Source organism: Miniopterus schreibersii (assembly GCF_964146895.1).
Source record: "Miniopterus schreibersii genome assembly, chromosome: 17".
In the NCBI taxonomy this organism is placed as follows: domain Eukaryota; kingdom Metazoa; phylum Chordata; class Mammalia; order Chiroptera; family Miniopteridae; genus Miniopterus; species Miniopterus schreibersii.
The window spans coordinates 4,563,290-4,574,270 of NC_138117.1; the positions used below are offsets into that span (position 1 = coordinate 4,563,290).

At 52.0% G+C, this 10,981-nt stretch overlaps 1 protein-coding gene across 3 annotated transcripts in view; it reads left to right on the top strand.

Annotated features, from left to right (window-relative positions):
* Positions 1 to 10,462, top strand: part of PTDSS1 (phosphatidylserine synthase 1) — a 34,727-nt gene extending 24,265 nt beyond the window's left edge. For 2 of the 3 annotated variants that reach the window (XM_081116969.1, XM_081116970.1), the window contains 7 exons: positions 602 to 743; positions 2,205 to 2,317; positions 3,578 to 3,643; positions 4,435 to 4,534; positions 7,873 to 7,941; positions 8,636 to 8,705; positions 9,405 to 10,462. In XM_081116969.1, the coding sequence (XP_080973095.1) occupies positions 602 to 743; positions 2,205 to 2,317; positions 3,578 to 3,643; positions 4,435 to 4,534; positions 7,873 to 7,941; positions 8,636 to 8,705; positions 9,405 to 9,514 (670 nt within the window). In that variant the 3' untranslated portion in view covers positions 9,515 to 10,462. The remainder of the gene's footprint in view (positions 1 to 601; positions 744 to 2,204; positions 2,318 to 3,577; positions 3,644 to 4,434; positions 4,535 to 7,872; positions 7,942 to 8,635; positions 8,706 to 9,404) is intronic. The other variant, XM_081116968.1, reaches the window with a different exon arrangement.
* The last annotated feature ends 519 nt before the right edge of the window (positions 10,463 to 10,981 follow it).

Below are 10,981 nucleotides of genomic sequence, written 5' to 3' on the forward strand. Positions count from 1 at the left end.
GTGGTTCAGCTTCGATCCATGAACCAAGAGGTCGCCTGTTGGATTCCCGGTCAGGGCACATGCCGGGGTTGCTGGCTCCATCCCCAGTAGGGGGCGAGCAGGAGGCAGTGGGTGGATGTTTCTCTCATTGATGTTCCTCTCTCTCTCTCCCTTCCTCTCTCTAAAATCAATAAAAACATATTTAAAAAAAGAATAAAAAGAATATGGAGCATGTTTTCTACTAAAAGGCCTGACTTGGGAGGCAAACCGTAGGTGAGAACCGGATTCCTGCTGGCACCCTCCTTCCTGGCCCGGTTCCAGAAGGTTGTCGCTGGGCCTCTGAGCTTCGTTTGTCACCAGTTCACAAATTAAGGCCCCTTCTGGCTGCACAGTGACCCGAGCCCTGCGCTGGGCCTGTTGTCCCTGAAATTCCCCAGAGCCTCACCTGTGAATAGAGGCCATTGTCGGAGAGACAGTTCAAGTGGAAAGGAATCTTTTTGTTCTGAGCATTGGTTGTAAACAGTCAGTGCCCCGTGTTGTGTTTTTTTCCCCTTGGTTTGGGGTTTTTTCATCCCCTGTTTTATCTCTTCAGATTGTCACTGGAGCTGTTCTCTTCTTACAGGGACATCCACACCACCACTGGGAAAATCAAAAGAGCTGTGCTGCAGTTCACCCCTGCTAGCTGGACCTACGTCCGATGGTTTGACCCCAAGTCTTCATTTCAGAGAGTGGCCGGAGTATACCTTTTCATGATCATCTGGCAGGTATTTTTTTCAGATGCCCCAGAACTAGGAAAAAAATCCCTACCCAGCAATTTAGAGGTGATGCTAGTTGACATTGCCGACCCGCTAGGTACTTCATCAGGAAGTCATTCTAAAATATGAGTCTTTGAATGATAAATAGGAAACATTAAAACTCCCCTTAGAGGAGCTCATGGTCAGCATCCGGTACCCAGTGAGTTAGGCATCGGATTGCTTGTTAGATCATTTTCCGGACGAAAGGAACAAATGCAAGCCTTTCTTTTATGTTCCAAATTCAGTGTGTGATTTTTAAAATTGTGCCTCAGCGGTTGCCACCATCAAGGTAACTCAGACAGCCACGGGCCCTGGGAAAGGGTGACCGGCACCTCTTCCAGGGGCAGCCGTCTTTATTGACCCTGCCGTCGCCAGGCTCATTGTTTCGCAACTTTGGGAGACGAGCTGGGGGAAACCAGCTTTCGCCGGGAGGGTCTCTCAGAATCATCAGAAATTGTACAGGGTGGGGCAGATGTAGGTTTACAGCTGCTCATATGGGAAAGAATATGATAATTAATGATGCGAGAATACACTATTTCACGTACTCACAACTGTAAACCTGCTTTTGCCTCAACTGGAATATAAATAGGTTGGATTAAGCTTTGCTTTACCTCTTCGGGGCGATGTCGGGAAAGGTTCAGGTTTTCTTCTGTTAGAAGCACTAGGAGGAACTTGGGTTTGCCCAGGAGAGGGCAGTGAGCTCCGGGAAAGGCGGCACCCCCAGGGCTCACCGTGTCCCGAGTGTGAGCAGTCCGCGGGAGCAGCGTCCCCTGCGGGGTGTTAATGAGTGACCGTTTTTTATTCTGCATCCTTGAAGTCAGTGTGATGGGAGGATGCACGTGTCTTATGTCACTGGAATGGACCTGCGGGTCCACGTGTGTTCTCAAGCAGTGACCTTTCCTGGTCTCTTCATCTGGAGGGAATGTAGGACCAGGCCCTGGGCGTTGAGCTCGTCCCCGAGGAAGTCTCGTGCTGCTGAGGACTCATGATGAGCTGCACCGATGCTGACCTCAGGGGAAGGTGCCACTGCCCGAGGTGGAGCTGCCACCAGCCCTTCACACCCACTTTTAAGAGCTGCCCTTGGTCACAGATCTGCCAGGCCCCAGGCAGGTGCTGAACGAGCCCACAGTCGCCTCTCAGTGACACAGCTGTAGCTGCTGCTGGTTAGGAGAGCTTTACTGTCCTGCAGTCGGACTGCGTTGAGACCTGGCCTGACCGCAAAAGGCGGCATAGGTGCGCCATGGCACGTGTTTTTCATGATTCCTGCTCTTTTCTAAGTGTGCCCCCGATTGGCTGGCTGTTCCCAGGTTTGAATAGCAGCCTAGAAAATGCTTTGAACACCAGTTGTGTTTAGCCGTGGACTGTGCACTAGGGGGACACTTGATTGTGACTCAGTGTGAAGCACCGGGTGACGGGCCTCCTCCTTTTCAGCTGACCGAGCTGAACACCTTCTTCCTGAAGCACATCTTTGTGTTCCAAGCCGGCCACCCGCTGAGCTGGTGCAGGATCCTCTTCATTGGCGGCATCACCGCTCCCACAGTGAGGTAACCGCGGGGGCCCCTGTCGCTTGACTTGTCACCCTGCTTCCTGTTCTCCGTGTAGCGCAAGGGAAGTCCCGTCCCATAAACGGGCAGATTGTCCATGAAGATATCGCTAGAGAATTACACATTCATAACATGAAGAACATGCTTTGCTCTCAGACCTGGGTAACAAGAGAATTGAAAACCACAACATTACTCTCCAGCCCCTTCATCACCTCCCTGCTGTTTTCTTTCCCCATAATACTCTTTTTAAAAAAATGAGTGCGGAGCAGTGATGCTGAGGTTTTCTTTTTCATGAGATTATTGAAAAATATGAATGTCGTTATAGTAGAGCTGAAGTCATAAATGATGTTAGTTTAGTGCAGAATTTTGTGTGTGTGTTTTACATGCCTTTCCTCAGATCCTCAAAGGAGGCTGATCCCAGGACAGGCGAGGAGCTCCTGCAGCTTCTGCAGGGACGGGCGCAGTGCCGTCCTGTACTCAGCGCTCGCCACGTGGGGCCGTGAGCGCCAGAAACGTGGCCAGTCCGCAGTGAAATGTGCTGTCATGTAAAATACACACCAGGTTTTGGAGACTTAGTAAAAAACAATATAAAACACTTCTTTATAACGTTTTCAGAATATTGAGTTAAATAACATTTACTATGGAAGTGAATTTCGTCTGTGCCTTTTTACTTTCCTGACGTGGCTTCAGGAAAGCTTCGCGTTGCATTTGTGTTGTCCTGTTGGCAGGTGCGGCTCTGAGCCTTTCAGCTCCATGTCACTGCCCCTCCCACCCCCTTTATTTCATTTTGTCAGTAACATTCAAAATCATTGGCATTCAGTGACAGCGAGGTACCGGTCCAGTTTCTGAGAGCCAAAAAATATGTATTTCCTGCCTGGTTACCGTCAGCCACCTTCGTCCTGGAGAGCCTGAGGGGACAGTTAATGACAGTGCAGGTGACTCTTGGGAATCACCTCCTTGGAGGGAGACTGAAGCACCCGCTGGGTTGCTCTGGCTCGAGGCTTTGGGAACCTGTCCCTGAACCAAGACCCCCTTTGCCAGTGACCTGGCTCTTAGAACCAGCTCCCCTCCCTCCAGCCCGGCCCGGCCCCCGACCTCCCGCAGGAGCATTGGACAGGCACCAGGCCCGCTGTCCCGAGAACTAGACGAGGCGGCCGGCGTGTGCGGAACAGGGCAGGACAGTTGGCATACTCACTGTCACAGGACTTGAACTCCAGAGCGACTTGGTCTTACAGGAGCTCGTGACCCCTGTCCTTGCAGGCAGTACTACGCTTACCTCACCGACACGCAGTGCAAGCGCGTGGGGACCCAGTGCTGGGTGTTCGGGTGAGTACCTGGCGTGGAGGTTTCAAAACGCCTGAGCCTCTAAGCGCCTCTTGTGGTTTCCCGACCCCGGGGAGGCTCACTGATGCTTTCATATGGCTTTCATTTGTTTTGGTTTTTTTAACCGTAGTTCTTTTTATTCCCAGAAGATAAAGTATAAAATACAGTGAATTAGATAATTAACTTACAGTGCCCTTTAAATTAAGGTAGAGTAAAAGTTTCAAGTTTGATTTTTCCAAATGCTTAGTAGGTATTTTTGTTGGTTTGCGTTTATTTTTTACAATTATTTTATTTTTAAATTATAGTTGACATTCAATATTATCTTATATTAGTTTCAGCTGTATAGCATGGTGGTTAGACATTTATATAGTTTACGAAGTGATCCCCCGATAAGTCTAGTACCCACCAGAAGGCTTTCCAATAACGTAAACAGACAATTACCACATATTTTGTATGTTGTATGTGTTTATGCTGCATTCTTACACTAAAGCTGGAGAAAGAAGGTGTTAAGAAAACCATAAGGAAGAGAGAATACATTTACAATATTTATTGAAAAGCCTGGGGATGAGTGGACCCCGCAGCTCAAACCCCTGTTGCGCAGCCGTCAGCTGTACTGTTTCTGAAGGAAGAGCAGTCGGTAGGACGGTGTCGCTCTGCGGGGGACCTGCTGCCGTGTTTGGGGCAGAAATCTTATAACCAATTGCCCTTTTTAATGGAATAATGCGTGTTTCTGGTAATGTGTGTGCTCTGATAATAGGAATTAGTATTTCACCTCTTGTTCTTTGTGTGTCTAGGGTCATTGCCTTCCTGGAAGCTATTGTTTGCATAAAATTTGGACAAGACCTCTTCTCTAAGACACAGATACTGTATGTTGTGCTTTGGCTCCTTTGCGTGGTAAGTCGTTACTTTCTTACCTTAGAAATTCATAGACAGGACGTTCCATCTGTAGTGACCTCAGAATGGTCGCCCGTCTGAAGTTCAAGAAGAAACAGAGCCCCGCGGCCTGTGAGACGGTCACCATCACGGTCTGGTCGGAAGCCCTCAGGGGCGTGTCTCACATGCGTTTATTTTAATTACGGCGGGTGCTCATCTGCACACGCTAAGAACTTCAGGCCTGCCACACAGTGACAAGGACAGTTACAGTGCCCATAACTTACGTATCTCTACACAGTCATCCGTGTACGAAACGACGGACTGTAGTCTGCGGGCCATGTGAGATGGTTTTGAAGAAAATCAGACCGTGGAGCTTCTTCCCCACCGGCCAGCTTCCGAGGCCGAGTCTGGGTCGGGGGAGCGTCCCCTCTGAAGGGCAGCATGGGGGGGGGCTCCGGGGGGGCTCCAGCTCCACTCTCCTCGGGCTCTGCCCTCGCCTTCAGTGTGAAGTGAGATCTCACCCAGCTTACGTGTTCTCTGACTGTCCTTAATTTAGTTGTTTCATTATTTTGGAGAAAAGTCTTATTTTACTTTTAAGCTTAGGATTCTTTATTTACTTGGTCCAGAAAGTTAATTGGAGCTTTCTTTCTAATTATTGAGAATTTCTAATATATTTGTTAAGTAGAGAGAGTAGATGACCCCTCATGTGCCCATTACACAGTTTCAACAGTTATCAGCTCGTCGCCAGTCTTGTTTCCTTGTATTTCCTACTCACTGTGTCCACCCCGAATTTGGAAGCCGATCCACCTGTAATATTTTAGGGTGGATCTCTAAAGGAAGGCAAGATTGCATTTTTTTGTTTAATACAACCCCCCGATCATCACGTCTGATGATCATAATTCCTTAACACTGTCAAATGTCTATTCCATGTTCAGATTACTAACATTTTCCTAAATTTTGTATTTTTAAAATGCATTTGCATCTGTACCCACCTTTTACAATCGTTGGCTTGCCTTTTAAGCCTCTTTTAATTTATAATTTCCTTCTGTCTCTAGCTCTCACCTTTGCATTTTATTTGTTGCAGTTCTTTTGTCCCGTCGACTTTCCCACAGTCTGGGTTTTACTGATTTCATCCTGGACTGTAATTGAACAGATTTTTTTGTCCTGTATTTTCTGTAAATTGGAAGCTGATCTAGAAGCTTAATCAGATTCAGGTGTATTTTTTTTTTTTTGGCAAGACTAAACTTTGTGTCTTTAAAGTGTTTTTATTGCCTTTCATGGTACCTGTTTTCAGGGTTACTTGTGAGAAGCTCTGACTGAGCCGGGGTACCTTGAGCCTGTTCTGTCCTGTCCTATCTTGAACAAAAGGAAATCATGATTTCCTTCGTAAGGAAACTGCAGAGTTCATGCTCAAATGTATTTTTCTGTGCCACTGAGACCAGATGCGAGGACTGGTTAGGAAAGTGTGCAGAGGTGCCTGGAGAATTTAACAGGCTTGTCAGTCCCTGTCTCCGGCATGTGCGCCTCCGGTGTGTGAACTGTGTGATCTGCCCTCACCTGGTGCCGGGGGGCTCCTGGGACAGGGGCAGGCTCCCAGCCTCCCTTGCACAGTCCTCCTGCCCCCCTCCCCTCGCAGGGATCAGTGACCAGAAGGGTCTCAAGGCCGTGTCCAAGAAACCCTGTCTGGTCACCCCACCTTCAGGGACCCCATCAGTCTCTCCTTAAGTTTTAGAGACTTGCTCTCTTTTACTTATTTACCCTAACTGACGCCTCCTTGTGTTGGGGACTTGGGATTTGCACTTGTGTCTGTGTGACTGTAACCTTGGTAAGGACGGGAACCACTCTGGGCCTCCGTCGGTCTCTCCCTCACCAGCATGGCCCCTCGTGTGTGCGCTGTTCCTTCGCACAGCACATCCTGGGTGCTCGTCACGGCCGCACCTGCTGCCGACCCCGCAGACGGGCGATGGTGGTGACACTCGTGCAGCCGCGTGCCTTCCCGCACTGTGGTCCTCACTCCAGCCTGGGGCCCGCGCACGGGTGCTGTGGGTATTGGCTGTTCCCGCGAAGCGTTCGTGCTCGGGCTGGATGAGTGGGGGATGGATGCAGAGGGATGCGGAGAGCGTGGGCATAAAGTCAGCACTTATCTCCACAGCCATCCCTGTCCCTGTGCCCGGTGATATCAGTAGCCTGGGTCCTGGCTCCGGTTTTGCCACATACTAGCTGTGTGTCCTCGACAGGGCCGTTTTCCTGCCTTTTCTGTGGAATGAGGGGAGTTGAAGTTCATGATCTGTGTGGTGACCCTTTTAAATCCAAAGTTATGATCCTTAGAATAGAAGTTATTCCCTAGGAAGAGAAGGGTCCACGATTTCACCCCCGCCCCCACGGCTGGGCGGAGGTGACAGGCCAGCAGGAAGCGAGGCGGGTCCCTCAGCTCGGCACCTGCAGAAGCTCGGCGCGGGTGGGCAGCCGTGTCCTGGTCGCCCGCCTGCGTCGGGAGGGCGAGGCCGGGGGCACCAGGGCCGGGCCCAGACGCACCTGCCCCGCTCTGCGGGCCCGCCCCTGTCCTCCGCTACACTCAGCCTCGGCAGCCGGGAGCTCTCTCCCGACTTTCTGCTTTTTGGCCATTTTTAGACTTTGGGTTCTCGCAGAAGCTACTTTCCCTTCGAGGGGAGTATAACTTGGGTGTGGCGCAGGGGGGGTGGGGGGTGGGGTAGAGGGTATCGGTTTTCCCTGCCCCTCGGTCCACTCCCTTCTCATTTTTATTTTCTCTTTACTTTCCTGTCCACTTAAACAACAAAAACAAAAGCTACCAGAGCGGGTTGGGCGGGGCCACTAGGACTGGAAAGCCGGGGTGGCTTCGTCCTGCTGCGTCCTGCCACCCACACGGTGGCCGTTTGTCCTGCATGCCCCAGGCTTGGACCAGGGGGCGAGACAGCATTTTGTTCAGAAATTCCCTTCCCCTCAGAAGGCGACCAACGGATTCCTCATGGCTCCCCCCAGTGGTGGAGCGGAGAGGAAGGGCCATGGAACCAGAAACTCCGAGTCCCGTGCGTCCCCTCGGGCAGAACCTGCAGTCACCGAGAAAGGGCCTCCCACGTGTCCCGCACCCACACCCAGTTTGCGTCCTGCTCGTGGAGCCACAAGCAGCAGCTGTTCTCATAACTTCTCCTCGAAAGCCTCGGGGATGCTGCCCAGCTGCCCTGGGGCTCATCTCGCCCACACCAGCCACGGTGTAGCCGGCCTCCGAGGAGAGGCGGCAGAAACGCATCCCGCCGTCCCCCGTGGGTTCCCGCTGGGGCCCCGAGTCCTAGGAATGGAATTCGCAACCACGTGCGTAAAATGCGCTTGTTTCCCTCCAGGCCTTCACCACCTTCCTGTGCCTGTACGGCATGGTCTGGTACGCGGAGCACTGTGGCCACCGAGGCAAGGTGAGGCGGGAGGGCCGGGGCATGTTCGGGGGGCAGTGCCACGGGGCCGGTGCTGAGCTCTGGTCTCGGCCTCCCCACGTGGAGACTCAGCTCAGAGTTCAGTCCCTGCCCGTGCCTGTCCGTGCTTCTGACTGCCTTGTCAGTATATTTACCCTCCTCTTGTAAGGTTTGAAATTACGTATTTGCTTAAAAAAGTTGTGGGAGCCGCCTTGGGCCACTCTCTGGAAGGCTGGCTCTGGTTCCCGCCCTCGCGCTTCCTCAGGCCGCTTCCTCCGCCCCAGCCTGGGGATTCGTCGGAAGAGGCCTGCCCTGCCCGCCTCCAGCAGACACGGGGATCCACGAGAGAATGGATGGGTCGGGCTTAAAACGTGATAGTCTTGTCAACTGTAATTTTTTAAAGTAAAAATAACATCTTTCGCCCTTTATTCGTACCTTGAGTCCAAGGAACAAACGCTACTTTCTCCCAGCTTTATTCTGCATCGCCTGGGGGACAGCCTTGGCTTCACAGCTGAGAAACATGAGCAGGAGGGGTCCTGTCCGGTGGTGGTGGTGGTGGTGGTGGTGACGACGGTGACGGTGACGGTGACCGTGACCTGAGCCGGGAGGGGCAGGGGCAGAGCGTGTCACTGTTGGCCGGCCACCCCCTCCCAAGGAGCGCTCCAGAGTCCCTCACTAAGCCTGCCTCTCTTCCTAGACCTATTCAGAGTGTGAAGACGGCACCTACAGCCCAGATATTTCCTGGCCTCACGGGAAAGGCACAAAAGGTATCTCTTTTCTATTCATTGTCTAAAACTTGACTGGGTCCCGCCCTTCCCAAGGCCCAGCAAGGAGATTCAGAATCAACATTTCTCCTCTGAATGTTGATAGACGTGTGCCCTGAAGGGTCTGAGGCTTACCCACCACATGCCCCCTGTTACTAAGAAACATGCAAACTGCTCTCAGCATCTGCCCGAGAAACTTGCTTAAGAAGAGGTGCCCGTAGCTCTCCCTTTTCCGAGGCCTGCATCTCCCAAGCATCCTGACAGGCATGCTCTTCCTCTGGGCTTTTATCCTGAGTGGAAGGGTTTAGGAAGACTTGGGTGCCAGGAGGAAAAGCCAGTGGGAGAGGGATTTCCGTGGTGCAGTCGGGGACCTCCCGTTGGCCTCTCTCCAAGGAGCACTTTGGAAAGATTTGGGACCACGTTGTTATTGTAGAGAGTTAGGCCCGTGGAATAATGACCGAGGAGGCTCCTCTGGACAGCCTGTGTACCAGGCCCCCGCACGAGCTCAGCTCTGGCGTTTCCCGGCCTCGCCTTCATTTATTAATGCGGCCACCAGGTGGCGCACAAGTATCAGTGGAAGAAAAGCCTGCCCTTGACCCACAGGCCCAGGGCGGCTGGGCAGGGACAGCTGGAACCTGAGCGAGCCTGGGAACCCCACAGCTGACCGTGAGGGTGATGGCCTGAACCGATTCCTTTGGCCAGGTTCTGAAGACAGCACCCCCAAGCATCCGGGCAACAATGAAAGCCACTCTTCCAGAAGAAGAAATCGGCATTCCAAGTCAAAAGTCACCAACGGAGTTGGAAAGAAATGAGACCCCGGTTAATCAGAGATGTTCCCGAGAGTGCCTAGAACTGAGGGAGCCGGAATCACTGAGCCTCCCTGCTAGGAGGTGACAACGTGCAGTGCACACGGGAAGAGGAGAGGGGACTTTGGGGGGGGTCATTGTTTGAGGGTGTAAGTCTTGTTTCCCACAGACACGGCCACATCAGGCAGACCACCGCCTGGGGTGCTCTGCCGGTGTGGGGTCCCTTTAAAGCCGGCGCTGGCCTGCGGTCACCGGTAGCGACCAGTGTGCTCAAGGGGAAGGGAGCTGATTTTCTCACCGTTGCCAGCAGTAGCCTGTGCTTGGGAGCATTGTGGGTACAGGTTAAACACCGCCATTCAGACGGGGCTGTGACCGTGCAGTTCGTGGACTGGTCACCAGGTGTTCTTATGAGTCCGCCTTCCCATCCAGTCGGTTTACATTCAGGCCACTTTTCTGTGTTTTATTTTGTTGTTAGTCGTTTTTAAGTTAAGATGCTTAAAAACCTTCCGAAGCCACTGCTGAAGTTGAACTGGGGAGGGCTCCCCTCTCCTAGAAAAAGAGAAGGGGGAGTTTTTTGTTACTGTTTTGCAAACGTCATCCCCTTTTCAGAACCTGAGACCACGCAGCAGGCGTAAACCAGTCTGAGGAAGGGTCAGCTGCCTCCGCAGGACCCGGGCTTCAGCTCAGACCTGTTGTGTACCGTTCGGGCTCACTGCCCACACTCACCCGCGGTGCACAGCCATGGGCCTGCTCGAGGGCCGCGCGCTCCCCCCACAGCCAGGTGCCTTTACATCCTACCTGTTTCCTTCCGTGGCGTGTTGCTGACATTGTCTCTACTCCCAAGCGAGGTGCTGGTGAGTGTTACCTCCATCATCCATGCGCTAGAAAGTTTACCCGACAGCTCACCACCTCTGATGGCTCCTGTTCTAAATAAAACAATTCACGTGAAAGCTTGTCACAGATCTGTCTGCAAAATGCTCATTTCTCTGCATCCTATTGATATATTCCACTGTTTGTCAGCAATCAGTGTGTTTTTCAAGTGACCTCAGGGTAATACGGCTGCATGTGTTTTATATGGTAAGAAGAAAAAAGAAATACATGTGTTTCGGAGTGTGAAAGACACATAGGTGCCCCGTCCTAAACTTCCCAAGGGGTCAGTAGGAAATGAACGGTGCTGGTGTCGTTTTCCACTGCGCTAATGGTTGCATCGAGCCAGCGGGACTTTTTCCGCTAACAAGGGGCTGGTACCCAGCTGGTTGGCTTAGAGATACATATAAATGTCCTGAAGTTAATCCTTTTGTTCCCTCATTTCACGGAGCACAAAAGTGCCGATGTCCCTTTTCCCTTTAAGGAAATCTTTAACCGTGGAAGTGTAACGTTTCCTTTTTCTGCTAAAGAATTCCAGCGTGAAGGGGCTCAGTGAATCACGCAGGCCGGTCACACCCTGTGGTCTGGGCCTCTGGCGGCCACTGG